The sequence below is a fragment of the Tupaia chinensis genome, unplaced genomic scaffold (genome assembly GCF_000334495.1).
Source record: "Tupaia chinensis unplaced genomic scaffold, TupChi_1.0 Scaffold000078_1, whole genome shotgun sequence".
Classification (NCBI taxonomy): Eukaryota; Metazoa; Chordata; class Mammalia; order Scandentia; family Tupaiidae; genus Tupaia; species Tupaia belangeri.
The window spans coordinates 1,971,914-1,994,422 of record NW_006159539.1 but is presented as its reverse complement, the minus strand read 5'-3'; the positions used below and the strand labels follow the sequence as shown (position 1 = coordinate 1,994,422).

The following is a 22,509-nucleotide window of genomic DNA, read 5'->3' as shown; positions in this document are numbered from 1 at the left end:
TTCCGATCTGCCCGTTCCTTGGTTCTCTTCGCCTGGAGTCGCCCGGCGGCGCCCAGGGCCCTCAGGGCGCGGGTCGTCCTTTCCTCAGGGCCTGCCCGCTGGGCCGCGCTCTCTCGCCCAGGCCGCGGAGGCCGGCCTCCCCGCCACCCACCGCCCGGCGCGACCCCGCGGGGCCGCCCGCTCGACTGCCCGCCCTGACACGCGCTTGAGAACCCCCAGGGGGTGGGAGAGGCGCACCGTCTTCCCCGCGCGCCCCCCATTTGTGAACGCGGAGGGTGGGGGGCAGTGTGTCTTTGCCCAGGTCGCCACGCAGCCAGTTGTTGATTCCGCTGTCCAGCCTGCAGCCCCTCCCTCGCTCTTTGCCTCTGGAAGCAGGATGAGGGGCGGTCAAGGCTGAGCATTGGTCAGCCAGTTTCCCGACCTTTTATTCATATCACGGTGCCCAGTTTCCTTCTCCGTCCACCTCCTACGGAAAAGAGGAAAAAGCATTAGCCATTCTGAAAGTGGGCTGTGCCGACCTCTTCTCATTTTGGACTACGTTGAGGGTCCTGCCCACCCACCGCAATGAGTCTGCACAAAGGATCTGATGGTTCTTTGCAACCTCCAGGCCGCCTCCCAGACGCTTCCCGAGAACAACAACGTTAGGAGCCCGGGCATATTCGAATGAGTCCCCTGGGTTTTGGACTTTGTAGCTCGGCCTCAACCCGTGCGGAACCAGGAGGATATGTCAATTTTAGGGGGAATATGGCAATTTCCCTAGATATTTGTTCACTTTTATCTTGAGCCTAAAGACCTATTAAAAATCTTACTTAGGAGGCATTTTGTTTTATTTTGATTGTGTCTGTTGTTTAATGCTTTGTAAAAAGCCTTATTTAGAATCTTTTTTAAAAGTTAGTCTCTCCTAACATAATCGTTGCTTTCAAATTATTTTGTATATACTTAGGCGATTTTCAGGACCTGAAAAAACTGAAATATCCCTATACAGCATTTAAGTCAATAACTATTTTCTCTTTCCAGGTATTCACACATTTCAAGAGTGAATTATCGTACTTCACAAGGGTCATCATTTAGAGTTATACCGTTCAAATGAATGGACACTAGCCATATATAACTTTTTTTTTTTATTTTTTTTTAAGGTTTTGCCATGGGGCTCATGTGCTTCCTGAAGAGAGACAGAGACAATGAGAGGGAAAGTGAGAAATCCCCCCTCAGGGAAGATGGCTATGCTGCAGTTCCTTCTCTCAGGATTTTGGGCACATATGCCCAGTGTGATTTCCAAGCTGCTGTGTTCTGGACTTGAACTGTAGTAGGCCATGTGGGAGACCAGTACCCTCTACCACACCAGCTCCTCGTCCCCAGTCTTGATGGATAGATATATATGTGTGTGTGTGTGTGTGTGTGTGTTTGCCATACAGCATGTACGCTCGCCAGAGGAACAGTAAGAGGGAAGGTGAAAAATCACTGCCCCCAGGATGGATGGTCGTGCCACAATCCCTTCTCTTCCATTTCCTTCTTGTAATATTTGGCGCACTCACACCTGCATCTGATATATTTTCCAAATTGCCAGGTCAGGGACTTGAACTGCACACTTGGTCATGTGGGATCCAGCTGCCTTAACCACCATGGCACCTGGTAGACCCCACATACTGACATGAAATTAATTAAAATTAAATACATTTTACAGTTCTGTTCCTCAGTCATTGTAGCCATATTTTGAGTGCCCATTGGCCACAAATGGCCAGTGACTACCTATTTGGACAAGACAGATGTAGTTGCTTTGAAGCTGTGTTTAAAGAAAATGTAATTTTTTTTTTCCAGGATGCGCCTTTGAGTACCTTATTGAAACGTTAAATGACAGATCACATAAGAAGTTCTTCAATGTACCTAAACTTGGAGGCACCAAGTATGGTAATGTTGCTTTACATTTTCTTGGGTTTGTTTTGTTTCTGATAATTAAGATGCATTCATCAAGCTGAGCTGAAGAAATTTTATATTTCAACCATGTCATAATAGCTACACCCACGTATATCTCTCCCATTTAAAAAACTCCTCTTGGAACATTGAATTGAGGAAGGCATAAGCCCATACCTTAGCTTCTCATTTAACATTTAAATTAATTAAGCAGTAACTTTTTCCTACACAGAAACTAATAATGTAATTTTTAAAAGAAATATATGACTAGTAATAATCTACACTAATTAAATGTATGGCGTATATTTTATATTTTCACATGAATAGGGCCCACAGTTATTTTATTTATTTGTTTATTCATTTTTGCTATAGGGTGTGGATTCTTGTCAGAGACAGAGAAGGAAAGTGAGAGAAAGCACCCCCCAGGAGGGGTGGCCACTCTACAATTCTGTCTCTGGTCTCCTCTTCGGATTTTAGGCACATACACATGTGTCTGGCTTGTTTTTTAAGCCATCAGGTAGGTCTGGGACTCAACCCACAGAGTGGGTTTGAGGATCCAGCTATTTGCCCTAACTACCAGGGCACCTGGCTGGACCCCACAGCTATGTTTATGCCGCTCTTTGAATAGGAATCATCACTAGGGCCCACTGCTTTGAGAGTTCTCCAGTGCCGAGGTGGTTTGCCCTGACATGCACACCAACACTTCGAACAGACGTCAGCATGTGTCTGATCAGGGTCAGCCTTTCACTGGATTTCAAGAGAGCTGGCATCCAGGGCATTGGGTGAAAGTCGTGATTTTTGTGAGTTGAGTAACATTTTCAACCAGTGCAACAAAGGGAAGGCGTGTTTGGAAGAGGAGCAAGATAAATGCCAAATCGATTACAGTCCATTTTGGAGGGAGCTTTTCTTTGATCTTGTTTTATTCTTGCATTCTTTAATTAAGAGGATTCTTTTCATGATTTTTCTGTAGATTTTGATGAATTGCAATATTATTGACTACCAGGGCCAGCAGATGGTATGGTAGTTAAGGGACTGGATTCCCACATTGCCTACTGAGGATCAAGTCCCAGACCTGGCAGCCTGAAAATCAGGCTAGGCGCCTGTGAGTGTGTGCCCAGAATCCCAAGAAGAGGATGGAGGAGAAGGGATTGCGGCATAGCCATCCCACGTTGGAGGGTGATTTCGTGCTTTCTCTCTCTGTCTCTCTCTCTCTCTCTCTCAGGCAAGCACATGCATCCTATGGGGGAAAAAATTGTTGACTGCCATATGCAGTTTGTGTGTGTGTGTCTGTATTAGAGAGAGAGAGAGGTTTAAACATTTTAGAGTATCTTAGAAGATCTCCGTCTTAGAATTAGATTGCCATTTAAAAAATAAAGGCTACCAAAGTGAGAGATGTAGCCTTTACCTGGCATGTTCAATTGGAGTGATTTGTAATAAGAGAAGTTGGTTATTTTTCTAGTGGCCGTCTTTTATTCACATAAATTTTATCCCTTCACTGGTGATCAGATTGCATTAATTTTGAAGAGGGAATAACTCAATTGATAAGAAAGGGCTTTTATTTTTATTTCTCCAGAATCTCTTGTGATTCTGGCCTAGAAGTTTTTGTTTTGTTTTTATCACCAAAGGGTGTGTGTGCTCACCAGAAGGAAAGGGAGAAAGAAGAGCTACCTCCCCACTCCGGTGGAACTTGGTCTCTCTACAGTCTTCTCCATTTCTCCATCCTGTCAAGACTTGGGGCACGTGTGCTCGCCAGAAAGACAAACAGAGACAGAGAGACAGAAAGTGAGACGTCACTCCCTGGGAGGGATGGCCACACCGCAATTCCTTCTCCTCCATTCTCCTCTTGGGATCTTGGGCATGCACGCACACCTTTCCAGTTTGAGTAAGCCACCAGGTCCAGGACTCAAACTGCGGGCAACTACATGGGAGTCCAGCAACATAGCCATTATGCCAGCTGGTGGCCCTGGATTGGAATTTTTTTTAACCCGTATTATATACTTAATAAATTCAAAGAACACATATAACATTTTAGTAATTGAGTGTAAATTTTTCCCATGTGTAAGTTCTGGAAATGTGCCTACTTGAACATGGCCTGTATTTCCCAAATGCAGGGAATCAGTAGGAAATTCTCAAAAGTAGCTGTAAAATTAATGAAGAGAGAATGATTAGTAATAGAGAAGTTAAATGATCTCTGATGAGAAACAAGCCGTCCTGGGCATGTGCACATAATCAGAGTACATCTGCAGGTAATTTCAGAGTTACAGAGTTTTTATAACTGTGACAAATAATAATAATAGAGTACCTGTACGTATGTATGCCTTCAGAACAGAAATTCAGTTTATATATTGTGGGAATGGTACCTGCTTTTTAATCTAGCGGTTGTTAGGAGACGTTTATTAGTGATCGAGTAATTTCTTTTTTAAAAATAAGAGAAAAAAGTGAAAAAGCAAGTTACCAGGTTCAGGACTTGAACTATAGTTGGCCATATGAGAGTCCAGCATCTTAAGCACCAGGCCACCTGCCAGCCCTGAGTAATTTCTTTGTATATAATTAAGAGGGAATAAACTTTGAAAGAAAAACTGACTTTGAAAGAGAGGAGCAACTTGTCTTTTTCACAACAAACAATCCTGTTGTACTTATGTAGGGACCATGCTGCACTACCTCTCAGTTACGTGCTTATAAGGAGGTATTGCTCTGGTCCTCACTGAGGCTCAGGGCCGCTTGGTCCGGCTCAGGGCCATTCCATATTCTGGTGCCTGCCAGGCTGAGAATCATAGCAGCAATGAGTAGCTGTTAGTGAAAGGGGTGTATTCTATCCATCTTACGTGTTGAAGAGGGAAGATAGTTGACAACACTGTTCTAAGCCTCATGCCAGCCATGTCAGCAATGCCAACAGCTGCAAGGAGCTAAAACCCTGCTGTGTACTGCCTTTAACAATAGAGATTTCTTTCTCTCACATAGCAAGAAGCCTGGAGGTAGGCCCACTGAAGCTGTGTCACACCACTGTCAAGAACTGGGCTTTTCCTTGCTTTCCATTTTGCTTTCCTTCTTTCAATGGCAGAATAGCTGCTGCACCTCCAGGAGTAGGTTTGTGTCCTAAACTGCTAGAAGGGCAGAACAAGAACAGCCTTCCCCAGGGCCTTTTGACTTTTTGGCCAGAATACCAATGGCCACTCTGAACTTCCAGAAGGCCAAAAGATGGAATGTGTTAGCTTTATAGCTTTTACAGTAGCGGAAGGAAAAGGAAAAGTGCTTGTGTGTGGATGGGAATGAACAGCCCAAACTATTGGCTTCACTGACCTTTGTGTGTGTGTGTGTCTCTGGAGTACAACACGAAACACTTGGTTTCTACTTTCGTTTTGTTTTGTTTAGTTTTTGCTAGATCATACGTGCACTTGCCAGAGAGAGAGAAGGAAAAATCACCCCCAGGGGGAATGGCCACTATGCAATCCCTTCTTCTTCATTCACTTCTTGGGATCTTTGGGTTCACACGTGCCCAGCATGATTTTCAAACTGGACCTGGGACTCGAAACATGCCACAGGCCATGTGGGATCCAGCACCTTAACCTCCACGCTACCGGCTGTCCTGGTTTCTGCTTTTTTTTTTTATTTAACTGCCATTTTATTATTATTATTTTATTTCCAAATTTATCTTCAAGATACCTTTATGAAAAGTATGGACACAAGTTATATATTATCTTTTGGTCTTACTTGATTTCACTGGGGAAATTGCTTTGAGCGTTGCCTGTCTGGCACTCCGGTGCATTAATTAAAAACTTTGAGATTTTGAGTGACTCTTGAATAGATCTCTGAATCTGAAAATATACCCATTTCCAGGGAGAGAAATCACCATTGACTGAAGTAGCCAGAGACTTATTTTCTTAGGAACTGAGGCTTGACCTGCTAAACAGAGGGCATGATAGACAACTGGCAGCAATGGAGAATGAGAACGCACAGCACAATGGGAACTTGGATGAGTGTGCCACACGAGGGAGAAGACAGTGACTGCGCTGGCCTGGCTGGAGTCACGTAGTTATTTTAGAGGGTAGCTGCTATTGGGCAATAGGACCTTCAGCTGGTGTAAAGCCCCATTCCCCTCTCTTTATCTCAGATTGTCTGATATCCTTCCTTCCTTTTCTTCCTGACTGCGTACTTCTTAACCACGGTACCTCTCAGTCTTACAGTAGAGCCAGGACTTGGAGTCTAAGACTGCCTTGCAGTCTCTGAAAGGAAATCTGTATTTCTTTTTTTTTTCTGTTGCCAGAAGGTATGTGCATGTATGGGAGAGAAGGAGGCAGAAAACCCCCAGTAGGGCATGGTTACTCAGTCAGCCATGTGGGATCTGGCTCTCTATGCACAGTATTTAACCACCGTGCCTTGAGACCAGCCCTGTATTTACTTTTTAATTTTTTTATTTGCCATTATTGTTATTTTCAGTTTGACCAGAGCGAGCCACACAGAGAGAGAAAGCAAGAAAGCAAGTTGCCAGGTCCAGGTCTCAAACCATGGTCGGCCATTTGGGAGTCCAGAACACTTAACCACCACTCTACCTGCCAGCCCCCATCTGTTGTTTTAGCCTGTTTTGACTGGACTTGTCAGGTGTCCATTGCTGGTCTAGTAGCTTGTAGGATGGGACATAAGTTCATGCCACTTCCATGGACTCTGGAAAGAATTGTGGGGTGGGTACACAATGAACTGATTTGCTTATAATATTATACATAATACATAACTTTCTCAGGCTTACTGTTACCTAACACTGCTATACTATGCTGTGTACAACCACACTCTTGCCAACTCTCTATATTTTTTCTAAGAGAGTTAGTCTCAAATCTGATGTCATTGCCAATTTATGTCCTTAGATTAGGCCCTTTTGGTTACAAGGAAGAGACATTCACCTCGTTAAGTGAAGAAAGATTTATTGTGGTGATACAGAGCTCCCGGGCCAATGAAATGTTTTTTTCTCTTGAGAAAATGGGCAGTAAGCCTGAATTGAGGAAGCCCTCAGGGGCTTGAACTTTCTGTCCCCTCCTTGCTTCGGTCATGTCCCCTTACTGCAGAGAAGCCTTCTCTGCCTGTTCATGTTGCCCATGGCCCCAAATGACAACCTCAGTCTCTAGCTTAATTTCTAACAGCTTTCTGGTTCATTTCTCTGTGTCCTGATTGCAAATTCCTGAGAGATGAACCTAACCGTCCCAGTGTATCTTTTCTTTTTTGGGGGAAAGGTTTTTGCTATAGGGCGTGTGTGCTCGCCAGAAAGGCAGAGAGAGACAGAGAGGAAGAAAGCGAGAAATCACTCCCCCAAGGGGAATGGCCATGCCGCAATCACTTCTCCCTTCTCCTCTTGGGATCTTGGGCATGTACGCACATGCGCCCGGCATAAATTTAAGCCACCAGGTCTGGGACTCGAACCACAGTCGACTACATGGGAGTTCAGTCACATAGTCATTACGCTAACTGCTGGTCCCGAAGTGTATCTTTTCTCATCGTGCTACTCTTGGTCATTAATCTGCCAAGGGATTGGCTCTTGCTCTGGTGCTGTCGCCAAGGAGGCAGCGGACATGGAGAACTGTCCATTCCACGGCTCACAGTCTGGACAGGCACCCTGGAGTATATCCACTGTGTTAGCAAACACGCTGGTCCGTGTGCTTACAGTGGTGCATGAAGAGCGTCTGTTTTTGCACCTTCATCAGTTCAGTAGATGATCATTTTTTTTGTTTTGTTTGTTTGTTTTTTCCTGACTTTTGTTGGTGAGATAAAAAACAAAACAAAACAAAACAAAACTAAAGAAGAAGGAATCTCGGGACCAGCAGTTGGCGTAATGGCTGTGTCGCTGGACTCATGTAGTCGACCGCAGTTCGAGTCCTGGACCTGGTGGCTTAAACTCACGCCAGGCATGTATGCGTGCGTGCCCAAGATCCTGAGAGGAGAATGGAGGAGAAGGGATTGTGGCGTGGCCATCCTCCCTGGGAGGTGATTTCTCGCTTTCTGTCTCTCTCTGTCTTTCTGGTGAGCACACGTGCCCTATAGCAAAAACCTCTCAAAAAAAAAAAAGATGAAGAAGAAGGAATCTCTATTCTGTTTTTCTACCTTCTTAGACTTTCAATGGCAATATATTTAAGGAGTTTAAAACCCCAAGGTAAGAATTTCTGTATTGGAAATCATTCCTGTCCAGCCTAGTTCTGGTTAAAGACAGAAACAGTATCTTGACTCTGGTTGCACACGGACATGAATTAATCCTGTGGCCAGAGCTGGTGGGATTACAGGGTCTTCTAACAGTTTCTTAATCTTTTCTCCAGGCTCCTGGCCTTGAGTAGCATTTTTTAGTTTACCCCAGAGCTACTTCGGCTGTTTTTTGCCCTAGTTTCCTAGCCTTCTCTCCTAGTCTGGACTCCAAATGTAGCATCTATTTGGGGCTCTTGGCAGGCCTGGAATTGCTAGGGCTCCAGTCATTGAGTGTTTTCCCCTTCCGTCAGTCTGTGTATCCCTCGTTCACATTTAGTTATGTAAAGCCTGCTTACTAGCCAGTTGTAATTCTGATATTCCCTCTGGGTGGTTTCTTCAGCTACTGTTTAAACCTGGAATTTTCCATTCTTACAAGTAACAAAATCCTTGTACTTCACTACTTTGCTTCATGGTAGGCAGCAAAGATACGGTGACCATGGTTCGAATCCCGGGCCTTGGCTACCCAAGACATGCCATGTGCATGCATGAATTTCCAGAGTGCTATGGGCTGCAGACTGACGGAGATCGCAGTGCGATAGACCTGTGGAGAATGCTCATCTCTTCCTCTCATTCTCACCCTCATCCACGTGCTACATCATGAAAAAAGGCAAGGTATAAAACAAAATCCAAGTAACTTGCCTAAGGGCATGACACATCTTCTAAGTTGGAAAGTGTAGACTCATGTCATCTGATGTCCCAAGCAACTACTTTCTCCCAGTACCACTCTGTTTCCTGGGTTAGTGATGCCAATAATCAAACTACTAGTTTCATTGAATACTTGCTCTACTTAGTTCTGTAAGTTGTTATTACCCGCATGGCCACGGTCCCACTACTAGGTATCATTGTTAGCTACTGAACGGTGGAAGAGAACAAAAGCCCATGATCCAAAGCCCATGCTTGTAAAGACTTATTACTCAGTGGCCACAAGCTCACGATTACAGGGACCAGAGGCAGTACCACATTTTTACACGTTGGCAATTCATTTTAAACTGAAGGCTCAGGGCTAGCAGGTGGAGTTGTCGTTAAGGCGCTGGACTCCCACGTGACTGATTGTGGTTTGAGTCTTGGACCTCGGGGCTTGAATATTATGCTGGGTGTGTGTGTGCACATGCCCAAAACCCTGAGAGGAGAATGGAGGAGAAGGGATTGAGGCATAGCCATCTTCCCTGGGGATGATTTCTTTTTTTCTCCCTGGCAAGTGCACGGATCCTCTGGCGAGGGGGTGGGGGTTAAAAAAATTAAATAAGTAAATAAATAAATTTTAAAAATGTGAAATCTGGGACCAGTAGATGGCGTAATGTTTATGTTGCTAGACTCCCTTGTAATTGACCACAGTTCAAGTCCTGGACTTTAAAACTCACACTGGGCACGCATATGTATCCAAAATCTTGAGACAAGAATGAAGAAAAAGGGATCGCGGCATGGCCATCCCCCTGGAGTGATTTCTCACTTTCTGCCTCTCTGTCTCTGTCTCTTCCTCCAGTGAGTACATGTGCCCTATAGCGAGGATCTCTCTAAAAATAAAAAAGTTAAAAATAAAGGTGGAAGCTTTGTGTCGAACAAGAAAAACATGTCTTTGGTCCAGCAGTTGGTGACCTCTGTACTGAGAGAGATACCGAGTTGCCTAATCTCAGTAGCAGCTATTTACCCTTGCATAGTAGTCTGCAGTCCTGGGAGCCTGGGTACACCTGTATTAGCTGTTCCCCTTATAAAACAGCAGAACTGTGGTCAGCAGGTGGTGTGGTAGTGAAGGCACTAGATTCCTAAGTGGCCCACTGTGGTTTGAGTCCCAGACCCGGTGGCTTAAAAATCACACCAGATTGGGGCCAGCAGATGGTGTAGTGGTGGCATCGCTGTACTCCCACATGACTGACTGTGGTTCGAGTCCTGGACCCAGTGACTTGGTTTCTCACTTTACCTCTTGCTGTGTCTGTCTGTCTCTGATGAGCACATGTGCCCTATAGCAAACTATAAATAAATAAATAAATTAGATTAAATAATTTCTAAAAATCACACTGGGGGACCAGCAGATGGTGTGGTTAAGGTGCTGGACACTCCCATATGACTGACTGCGGTTTGAGTCCTGGTCCTGGTGGCTTGCTTTCCTCACTTTCCCTCTCTCTCTCTGTATGTCTCTCTCTGATCAAAGTAAAATAAACAAGTGAATAGACAAAATTAATTATTAAAAAATCACACAAGGTATGTTCACATGAGTGCCCCAAGTCCCAAGGATCCTGGAAGAGAATGGATTGTGGTGTGACCGGTCTCGGGAGGTTGGGGGTGTTTCTCATTTTCCCTCCCTGTCTCTGGCAAGCACATGCACCCTGTGGCATTTTTTTTTCTTCCCAGAGCCTAAACCCACCTGTTGGGTCTTCCACTGAGTGATTCAAAGGATATATGTTGTCATCAGGTCATTTCAGATTTATGATAACACAGATTATCATACTTGCCCAGTTTAAGTTACCAGCATCCTGGTTCCCACATATCTTTTTGATTACTTCTTAGAGGATTAGCTTTCTGGATTTGTAGAATTCTAGAAATTCCTGATTTAAAGGCAGAAATAATCCATTCTAGTTTTCTACGTGGTGCATGAATCTCTCAATAGCACTTTCATTCAGCTAACAGTTATTGAGAACCTGCTGTTTCTGGAAAGTGAAAAATGGTAAAGATAGCATCTTTGTGCTAAGAAAGCACACAGTTTAGTAATTGGGACACACAAGGAAAATGTGTGTGAAGTATAGTGCTTTAGTGTCTTGAAGCAGTCCAGGCCAGTCAGGAGATAGAAACAATGCAATGGCTTAAACAGAGGAAGGGTTAATATAGATAACTGTTGACTGTGATAAAAGAATAATTGTAAGGTGTAAGGAAACTAGATGGTACTGAAGGGTTAAGAGAGAATACCTAAGGAAGGACTTGGAATGAGGTCAGATCTCCTTGGAAAAGGTGTGGTTTGACTCACTGGAGAGATAATCTAGCAAAGAAGTTTACTAGTTTGGGCCAGACTGGAGCTGGTCTGGAGTTGCTAGGTGGGTGGTAGGCTCCAGTGAAGTTTGGGCAAGGGGTCAGGTGACCAGCAACTTGTCATGGGCGTGTGTTGGAGGAACAGGTGCAGGGAGGGGACAGGAGCCCTGCAGAGATTATGGGCCATGTGGTGGCTTACCGGAGGAGTGCTGCTCAGACATGTGACCCTCCAGGTGGCTTGCAGGTACAGCCCAGCTGTTGGCAGGACAGGGCCTTCTGTGCAGGTTGCCTCAGTCCTGGGACAGGTGCAAGGAGGAGTTCTTTAGAATATGCAGGCACGTAGAGGCTCTTGTCTCTGTGTTGAGAGGGCCATGGCATACTGACATACGTGTGTGTAGGATTTTTTGTGTATTGTGTAGTGTCTTGTGTCCACATTTGGAGGACCTGCGTGACTCAGTGTACCCTTATTTTCTCAAAGACCAGTGAATGTGATGAGCAGACAGTGGTAGAACTAGTTAACGAACAGAGAGGCTTACTTCGTTTCAGAGAAACTGCCAAATACCTGTGTTCGAATAACCATAGGTTGTCAGTTCTCCCAAGTGGAAACAGTGCTCTTTGAGAAAAGTGGTTTATCTAGCTTGCAGTTCACGTAATCACATAGTGTTTTTCTTCAAGTAGCCATTGTCCTATTGTATTGAATAGAAATTATGTATTCATAGTTTGCATCTTTGTCACATTGAATATTAAAAAGACTTGACCTCAACAGTTGATCATTAATGAAATCTGGTTTTCCCTCTTCATCAAGGTCATTTTTTTTTTTTTGATTTGTTTTTGCTATAGGGCGCGTGTGCTTGCCAGAGAGACAGAGACAGAAAGTGAGAAATCATCCCCCAGGGAGGATGGCCACAGCGCAATCCCTCCATTCTTCTCTTGGGATCTTGGGCATGCACACACACATGCGCCCGGCATGTGTTTAAGCCACAGGGTCCATGACTCGAACCGCGGTCAACTACATGGGAGTCCAGTGACATAGCCATTATGCCAACTGCTGGTCCCGATCATCAAGGTCATTTTTTAAGTGAAACTGGTATTTTATGAGTAATAAAAGAGTACCAGTACAGTTTGTTGCCACTGCCTTGAGTCCTTGAGACTCAGACCCTAGTTGGCCATGTGGTAGTCCAGCACCTTAACCACCATGCCACTTGCTGGCCCAACAATGAATAGTTTATTTTGCACATCAAAGCGTTATCCTTAATATCAGAATTTATGTTGGTTTCCAAAGCTCTGGTTTCTACAGAGTGATACTGAAGGGGGGGGTCAGGTAACCCCTGCCTGTGAGTGGGACAGAAAAGGAGCTGTGCTTAGGAAACCCAAGTCTTTCATAACAGGCAGTAAGCATACCTGCCATTTGCTCCAGGGAGATGCGTCTTATCCTCCAAGGCTATTCACTGCATAGACCTCTTTGAAAACATAGTTTAGAACAAGGCAGTCTGTTGCCTTTGTTCACAGAGTCATGCAGAAATGTGGGCTGGGAAACATGGAAAACAGAAAATGAGAACAATATTGTGGAAGCCAGTGGGAAAAGAAGGTTACAGGGAGGAGGAGATTTCTTGTAAGCAGAAAATTCAGCTCTGTTGAATATTCTTGCAGGGATATTGAGCCTAGTTAGGCCAGGGTCGTCGATGTTCTAAGAAAAGAAATCCTATCGGTGTGCACTAAGGATTGAGTGGAAGGTAGGAAAGTAGACACTGGGATATAGATAACTTTTTCCAAAAACTTGGGTGAAAAATTCTTCTTTGTACATCAGAAAAAGTATCAGCTTAACCAGTTTTCCAGAGTCATATCTGTAGTAACTAGCAGGTACAGACTTCGTCAGGTGTTTCTGACCCTGTAGTCCTTTTCTTTATTTGCAACTTCATTAACCTTTGTGTTTGTGAAAATTTCCAATCCTGAAAGTAAGAGGGAGATGCAGCACTAAGTAATTCCGTATAATCTAAAGCCTAGTCCCTATTCAGAGTTCTTTAGTTGTCTTAAAAGTATATATATTTTTTATTTTACTTAACTTTATTTATCCATTTACTCATTTATTTAACCAGAGAGGGACAGAGTGAGAGATAGAGGGGGAAGTGAAAAAGCAAGCTGCCAGTTCCGGGACTCGAACTGTGTTTGGCCACGTGGGAGTCCAGCACCCTTGAGCACCATGCCACTTGCTGGCCCCTCAAAAGTATATTTTTAAGGCCAGACATTGTGGCATTTGCCTGTAGTCCTGGTGACAAGATGAGCTTGAGAGTGGCCTGGCGACATAGGAAGATCCAGTCTGAAGGATCCAGGTGTGGTGGGTGGCATGCGTGCCTGTGATCCCAGCTGGGAGGCTAAAGCAGGAAGACCCTGTCTTTAAAAAAAAAAAAGTTAAAAATAATATTTTTGCATTTGTTCAGACAGTGTTGATCCACATAGGGCTCACACGTAGCATTTGGTTGCAATGTCTCTCAGGTCCCTTTTAATCCACGTTATTTCTCTTCTTCCTCCCACGCCATCTGCATGTCAGAGACACCATGTTCTTTACCGTGTGTAATTTATCACATTCTGTTTTGGCTGATGGCTTCTTTGTGGTTTCGTTTTACTGTTCCACTATCCCCATATTTCCTGTCATCTGGAAGTTAGAGCTAAAGCTTCGATTCGATCCAGGTATTTATTTTTGCAAGAATACCTCCTGGTTGGTGCCTGTATTTCCTGTTTCATCTGGTGTGAGTAATGGCTCCCTTTTGGGGATGCTGAGTGTGTAAGTGTTCTCAGTTCATCTGTCTGCTGTCAGTTCCCCACCCATGTGGAACCTGATGCCTCAGCGCCCACTTACAACCGTTATCTGCCAGATCCGTTATTTCACTAGTCGCATGCTGGTGATTTTCCCGATTATATCTAATTCCTTCTACATGTCTTAGCCATAATCGTTATATAAGGAAGGACTTACTCTTAACTGTTGATATTTGGTTACTTGAAATCAGGAAAGATAAGATTCATGATTGATTTCTCCTCCTTTGTCTGTCAGTTTTCAGAGTAAGGAGTTGGTGCCCTGGCAACTTCCATGGGTGATCCATGCAGGAACCCTTAGTCCTTATGAACTAAGGGCTGTGTATATCTTTGACACATTTCAGGGAATGATAGTCATCATTCTGTCTAATGCTCAGACTGACCAGTGTTCCCACTCGTCTTTGGAAACTTCTTTTGCTTCCAGCACCAGATGTTCCAGGATCATTTCGTCTGTGTCCTCCAGATACAGAACTGGCCAGTTCTCCGAGGACGTCTGTGTCCTCCAGATACAGAACTGGCCAGCTCTCCAAGGAGCTTGCTTTATTTATTCATTCTAAGGTTCTGCCAGAGGGTGCATGTGCTCACCGGAGGGTAGAGAGAGAGAGGGGCTGAGAGAGACAGGGAAGGTCCAAGGAACCTTATTTTTGATTTGGGAAAGGTTGTGGAAACCACTAGAAACAAGTTGAGTTCTAGGAGTTTGTGACTATTGGGTTGTCATTGTTGTAGGCATTTTAATGGACAGAGCTAGGAAATACCTATTTTTTTAGACAGCGAAAAATAAATCAGGAATTTATACCCCTATCCCCAATTGAAATGTAGGGATTTTTACACTTGTATGACTCTCAGCTATAGTAAAAGTAGTTACAGTAATTGATTTAAAAATAACAGTTCTAATAACTGAAAGTAGTTTGTTTTCTTTGCATTTCTTTCTGTACTCAGCATATATCCTGCTCTGAAGGTACAGGCAAAATACTGTGTATGATACAGATGGAGTTTTTTTTCTCACCCTTTATCATTTCTTTATTAAAAAAGAATTTGTATGTTGTAAAAAACTATTTCATATCTAATGATATGTAATTTAAAATAATATGCACAATTACATGTATTTTTGCCCCCCTCCCCATCTTCCAAAAGAGCTAGTATGCTCTAAATATTGTTTTGTGTGCCTTTCTCTTAATGACATATTCTGTAGATCACTCCTCATCTACACATAGAACTCCCTTCACATCAGGTGTATAGTAATCTCTTGCATGGTTTGCTGTGATTTCCTCAACCAGTCCCATATGATCAGTTGTTCAGTCTTCTCTTTAAATCCTAAGGAAATACTGCTGTGTGGCAAAATCTGGTGTGGACGTTTAGTATAAATACTGAAATCTCAGGGCCAGCAGGTGGCATGCTGGTTATAATACTGGACTCCCACATGGTTGACCACAGTTTGAGTTCTGGACCCAGTGGCTTAAGATCATGCCAGGAACATGTGCGTGCGTGCCCAAAATTCGAGGAGGAGAATGGAGGAGAAGGGATGGCGATGTGGCCATCCGTCCTGGGGAATGATTTCTCACTTTCCATCTTACTGTCTCTGGCGAGCACGCACACCCCATGGCAAAAACCTTTAAAAAAAAAAAAAAAGAAAAGAAAAGAAATCTCTTTATTGTATCCTTAAGCTGGTAATAAAGAGTGAATGAGAGTTCTCAGAAAATGAATTTTATTCTCCCAGTCATTCTGATATACTTTATTAAAAAATTATTTTGTTTAACTTTATTTATTTAAGTTTGACCGATAAATTTTTGTTTTTTTTTTTTTTTTTTTTTTAAGAGAGATTTTTTGCTCTAGGGTGTGTATGCTTGCCAGAAAGACAGAGATAGAGAAACAGAAAGCAAGAAATCAGCCCCCAGGGAAGATGGCCACACTGCAGCTCCTTTTCCTTCATTTTCTTCTTGTGATTTTGGGCATGCATGCACACACATCCTGTGTGAGTTTTAAGCTGCCAGGTCCAGGACTCAAACCACGGTCAACTATGTGAGAGTCCAGTGATGTAATCATTACATCAGCTGCTGGCCCGATTTGTTTATTTATTTGTTTATTTAAAAAGTTTATTGTTTCAGGACCGGCAGTTGGTATAGTGGCTGTACTTTATTACTCCCACATAGTTGACCGTGGTTTGAGTCCTGGACCTGGCAGCTTAAAACTCACACAGGATGTGTGTGCATGCATGCCCAAAATCACAAGAAGAAAATGAAGGAAAAGGAGCTGCAGTGTGGCCATCTTCCCTGGGGGCTGATTTCTTGCTTTCTGTTTCTCTATCTCTGTCTTTCTGGCAAGCGCATGTGCCCGATAGCAAAAATATCTCAAAAAAATGTTATTGTTTCTTCCATGAATATGAGAGACAAACAGAAACAGACAACACTCCTGACAGGATCTTAACTCTACCATCTACCACCAGGCAGTCCCCAAATACGGGCACGTGCATGCCAGGCACATGCAGGGAAGTCTTCAGGTATGAACCTGGAACCTTTCCATGTGGGTCAGCCTTGTGGAGCATTGTGTTTACTGTACCACCATCCAGCTTAGTAAAGCTAGACTATTTTTTATGGAACTAAAAAAAAATTATTATGAGATTTACACAGTTTAAGCCTTTTTTTTTTTTTTGCTCTAATAGAAAAATGTCTCTTTTATTATTATGTTTAATTCTAATATTCTGTGCTTTTCAGTTTCTCTGTGTCTTCCATGAGTGACAATTATCTGTCGTAGTCACAGTCAGAAACGCCCAGGCGAGTGCAGCCCTCGTGTAAAGGTGGGCATCTCCGCATCTCGAGGGCCTTGGGCTTACTTAGATGAAGAGTTGCAGTTAGCATGAGTCCTGTTATCCTTGTGTTTACTAGACTAAAAAGGTTGTGATCTTTTTTAAATTACAAAAACAAAGTATCTTTAAATTTACACTAGTACAATTTTTGTAATATGGATATGACTGTTCTCTTAATAATAGTAATGTTTTCTCTTGAATCAGATGTTCTGCCTTACTCCATACGGGTCCTGTTGGAAGCTGCTGTACGAAATTGTGATGGCTTTTTAATGAAAAAGGAAGATGTTATGAACATTTTAGACTGGAAAACCAAACAAAGCAATGTTGAAGTGCCCTTTTTCCCTGCCCGTGTTCTTCTTCAAGATTTTACGTGAGTGAGAAGTTTATTTTATTTTTTTATTTTTTTGGAGAGATTTTCACTGTAGGGCGTGTGCGCTCACCAGACAGACAGAGTGAGACATAGAGACAGAAAGCGAGAAATCACCCCCCAGGGGGGATGGTCACGCCGCAATCCCTTCTCCTTCATTCTCCTCTCGGGATCTTGGGCACGCACGCACACGCGCCCAGCGTGAGTTTTAAGCCACCGGGTCCGGGACACGAACCGCGGTCGACTACGTGGGAGTCCAGTGACATAGCCATTACGCTAACTGCTGGTTCCCAGAAGTTTATTTTTCATGGATAAGTTGTCAGTGTTCTCTTTAAAATTCAGGCTCCCTGATCGATGGCTCTGTTGTTGTTTATTAATTTTGAAGTTTAGTTTATAAATGGAAAAGATTGCATTCTGTAAACTGTAAAAATCATTAAAACTTAGGCATGTTTTTTATACCATTCATTCAAAAACTTTTCCTGCCTCTGATCTCTACGTAGGTTAGCAGGTTTCTCAAACTTAACATATCCAGACCTTGATTTCTTGATCGTTTGTCCTACCGCACCTGTTCTTCTCCCTGTCCTAGTCAAACTCCCCATAGACTTCCCTTCCATTTGTTTGAGCCCCACATCTATGTGGTAGCCTTGAGTCTTCTCTTCCTTTAATGCCCTGTATTCAGTCCATATCCAGACCTTGATTTCTTGATCGTTTGTCCTACCGCACCTGTTCTTCTCCCTGTCCTAGTCAAACTTCCCATAGACTTCCATTTGTTTGAGCCCCACATCTAAGCGGTAACCTTGAGTCTTCTCTTCCTTTAATGCCCTATATTCAGTCTAACTGCAAGCTCTTTTAAGGTCACCTTTGAAATACGTCCTGTGTCCAAATGTTTCTTACCGCCCCCACCACTGTCTTCCTGGTCCTAGCCCTGTTCTTTCTTATTTGGGCTATAGTTGCAGATTCCTCTGGACCGGTGGTATTTGCAGCCTAGTCTGTTCTTCACACGGTAGATGGAGTGACTTGGTAGAAAATGTTAGGTTCTATCATTTGTCCAGGTGCCACTTGGCTTCCAGCATACTGGGATGAAGTACAGTAGCCTTTATCATAGCCTGCCAGACTGCCTGATTTGGGGAGTCCAGGGATTATTTATTAGAAGAGTTTCATTGAGATGGGTTTTGAAGGAGGCATAAGAGTTGGCTAGAACATCCCCTTCACCCACCCACGCAAATCTGGGTTTTGTGCCATTGCTCTGTTTACCCTATATATCCGGCCAGTGTTGTCCTTAGGATGCTATTCTGTAATCATTACTGTGTCCCTTCAAAGCCGGAATTGTGTCTTATTTGGCCTTGTACCATTGGTGTCTGGCACATTGAAGGCATTTGGTAAATGCTGGCTAAATGTTGGCTGCATATCTGAGAGGATGGATGTAAAATGGCAAAAGCTATTATGGATAGCTTTTGGGTAACAAGAAAGCACATGGGGGAAGAGGCTGAGCTAGGGAAAAGGGAGGAGGTATGAAAAAATAGAAGTCAGAAGAAAGAATTCCATAGGCTATTCCCTTGGAGTTCACTTATGCCTCCAGAAATCATCTCTTGTGATATTTTTGGCACATCTGCCCCTGAGCACTCATGTTCTCAGGAAATAGTTGGTGCTAATTCTCACAGTATAAAAAAGGAATGCAAACTGCAAAGGGGTACTTTTTAAATACACAAATGAATGCGTGCACATGATCACTTATTAAACATAGTCAAGATTTCTATAATTTAATCATCCTTTATTTTTCAGTGGAATACCGGCAATGGTGGATTTTGCTGCTATGAGGGAGGCAGTGAAAACTCTTGGAGGTGATCCTAAGAAAGTCCATCCTGCCTGTCCAACGGATCTTACAGTTGACCATTCTCTGCAAATTGACTTCAGTAAATGGTACTTTATTGCAGTGCTTTATAAGGATAGCAGGTTACCCGGTCACCAGCTCACTGCAGTGTACAGAGGAAAGGAGCAGGGATTATTTATGCTGGCCTGTAGTGTGCTGCGCTTAGTGTGGACTGCTGCCTAGAGGGGAAAACGGCTGAAAAGTTGATGGGCTGTTGAATGTCTTTGTATTTGGAGTTTCAAGTTATTTTCCTGTTTATTTATTTCTGTTGCCATTTTTTATAGACATGTATAAACCTCGAACCTGCTTTTTATAGTGAATATCTGAATGCAGTTTTCATTTTCTTTTTTCTTTTTTGGTCTATTTACCTTTCAGAGATAATCTGGAGATGAGAGCCATGTATGTCTCTAATCGGTATTTGAAAATACTAGCTCACTAAAGCTCTATTTTCCTTCCAGTGAAATAAGTTTCTTCTTTATAAGACCCCCTTGGCCAAAGTCAGACTAGAGAAGATATTCTTCTGTTGTCATACACTAGCCTTATAAAAAAGAGAAGATATTCTTCTGTTGTCATACACTAGCTTTTAAAAAAAAATTTGTTAATTATTATTATTTTTTAATTTGACCACAGAGAGAAAGAGAAAGCAGATCACTAGGTCTGGGACTTAAATTGCTGATGGTTATGTGGGAGTTTTTTAAGACTAGGTGGGAGTCTAGCGCCTTAACCACCATGGCACTTGCCAGGCCTGCACTGGCTTTTTTTAAGACTATGATTTAATAACTCATGAGGAATTTTGCCCTCTAGGTTAAACTATCGCTTCAGACTTCAAGTTGTTAGATAGGAACACAATCTATTGTAGTGCTTGCTCAAAATGTTTAAATTGGTATAGAATATATGAAAATGAATTTATTAGACATTTAGTACTTTGTTTTCATCTCCAAAAAGGTACTTATTTCTTCTTTCTTTTTTTTTCTGGTAATCTAAGATTTGCATTTGAAACCTCAGTTAAATGATTTATTAGCCTTCAGACATTATTAAATTACTTCCAGATAACATTCCTAGTTTGTGGTTTTGAAAAACTAAGTTTCTGTCGCTTTTTATATTTTTATTTTGTTTCCTTCTTGGGATGATAGTGCAATACAGAATGCGCCAAATCCTGGAGGCGGTGACCTGCAGAAAGCAGGAAAGCTCTCTCCACTGAAAGTGCAGCCCAAGAAGCTTCCCTGCAGAGGCCAGACGACCTGCCGAGGAGCATGCGATTCTGGAGAACTGGGCCGGAACTCAGGAACATTTTCTTCACAGATTGAGAATACACCCATCCTGTGTCCTTTTCATTTGCAACCAGTGCCTGAGTATGAGATTGGTTTTTGTTACTGTTTTTTTGTGCCCAGTTATTTTTCACCTAAGGAAATCACGTTTATTCTGTTTCCCACTTGACTCCTCTAAATGCTGCCTTTACACTTAAGTACTGAGCTGCATTTTTATATGTGTTTCCTATTTTACTGAAAGAAGCAAAGTTAGCTAGCAAGGTAGTCACTAAATGCTATTCTCTATTTCCGTTGCTTAGGAAGAAATCTTTCTTGAGATTGATCTGTAAATATATTTATTCTTAAGACTAATGTAAGCAGAAAAATGGTATTTTATCTTAAACTATTTTAGTGCATTTGTACTAGTCATATGCTCATTAATCATTCACATTTCTTCTGTGGATTCCCTATTTCTATTTTCAAGTAGACCCAACGCGGTCCAGAATGGGAAAAGCACCTTTTTTTATTTAAAAAAAAATTTTTTTTAATAGATTTGACCACGATTCCCTATTTCTATTTTTAGTTTTTCTTTTTTTTTTAAAGAATTATTTAACTATATTTTTTACCTTTTTTTATTTAAAAAAATTTTTTTCTTAATAGATTTGGCCAGAGAGGGACATAGCGAAAGAGAGAGAGAGAGAGAGAGAATGAGAGAAGGGAAAGTGAGAGAGCCAGCCGCCAGGTCCAGGACTCGAACCATGGTGGGTTTAAGAGTCCAGTGCCTTAACCACCACGCTCCCTGCCTGCCCCTTCTTTGTGTTTTAACCCTCCTTACTAGGGAGTTTCTTATTTTTTTAATACATTAAAACCTCTTTGTTAAAAATGTGATTATTTATATGTTACAAACCTAACGTGCCCATTTAAATAAGTGATTTACTTTATGGTCCCATGGGAAGTAGTAAACATTCCTACAAAATAAATCTTACCTTAGGATCTCATTAATTTTCCCAGTAGCTAAATTTTCAAAATGAGAAAAGGAGTTGTATGGCTTAAATTTTTATATGCTATAGTTTTCAAAGTCTAATTTTTAAGAGAGTTTTTTTGTTTATTCCATTGTTAATAGAGTGGTTTTTTTTTTTGTTTTTTGGGTTTTTTTTCCAGTTTTTTGCTGTAGGGCATGTGCACTTGCCAGAATGGGAAGTGAGAAATAACCCAGCCCGGGGAATATGCCGCAATCCCGTCTCCTCATACTGTTCTTGGGATCTTGGGCACACATGTACCTGTACCCAGCGTGATTTTCAAGCCTCCACGTTCGAGACTTGAACTATGATTGGCCATGTGGGAATCCGGCTGCCTTAACCACTACACCACTTGCTGGCCCTCTTGATTTTTAACATTTATTTAAAAATTACTTACATTTAGGTTTAAAAACTAAAACATGTGAGATTTAGAGTAACTAAGAATAATATTCACACATTTAAAAAAAAATAATTATTCTATCTAACTTTATTTATTTTAACTTGACCAGAGGGGTACAGGGGAAAAAGAGAGAGGGGGAGAAAATGCAGAAGCAAGCCTGCAGGTCCGGGACTTAGACCATGGTCGGCCTGTGGGAGTCCAGGGCCCCTGACCACCGTAGCATCTGCTAGCCCCAGTATCCACACATGTTTACCCTAATTGCCAAGTAATACATTAATTCATTTGTTCCTGAACAGGGTCTTTCAATTTCTGTCTAGATCTAAGGTTTATATAAAGCCTCAGGTTATAATAACCTCTTATGCTTTTCCTTTCTAAGAATTCAGTGTAATACCTATGAGTCCTTTGCCGTCAAATATGACCGTCTTCGGTAATCACTTTTTATTTCTGCTACCTCGTTGTCCTTGATTGTTAGGCATGTAGACTTTTGAGAGTAACACCTCTTAGACAGAAATTAAGTTCCTGAAAAGAAAGATTTTATTTTTAAGTACAAAATTACTGATTTTTTCTTTTTTCTTTTTTTTAAATAACTGCAGAGTGTGAAGTGCTTAGTGATACATTTTTATTCCTAAAATCTAATCTGGTGCAATACTTTCCCCAACTTTGACTCTAAATCACAAAGTATGCAGATGGGCTATATAGAGGGATTATATTGAAGCCCCTTGCGTCGTGAAAATAGTCACTCTTGTTTCCTAAGGTATCAATGAAGTATTAATTATAGACTCACATTAGAAACTAAGGGGTAGGAAATTGAGAGCATGACGTTTGTCACTTGAAAAGCTTTACCTTATTTGAAGCTGGATGATGAGCACGACCGTGTCTCTCTTAAGTGCTTTGAAAG

General features: G+C 42.3%; 1 protein-coding gene across 1 annotated transcript in view; it reads left to right on the top strand.

Annotated features, from left to right (window-relative positions):
- Positions 1 to 22,509, top strand: part of IREB2 (iron responsive element binding protein 2) — a 52,306-nt gene that overhangs the window by 1,775 nt on the left and 28,022 nt on the right. Inside the window, exons 2-5 of the mRNA XM_006142612.3 lie at positions 1,819 to 1,908; positions 16,913 to 17,078; positions 18,858 to 18,995; positions 20,079 to 20,297. Of these exons, the coding sequence (XP_006142674.1) occupies positions 1,819 to 1,908; positions 16,913 to 17,078; positions 18,858 to 18,995; positions 20,079 to 20,297 (613 nt within the window). The remainder of the gene's footprint in view (positions 1 to 1,818; positions 1,909 to 16,912; positions 17,079 to 18,857; positions 18,996 to 20,078; positions 20,298 to 22,509) is intronic.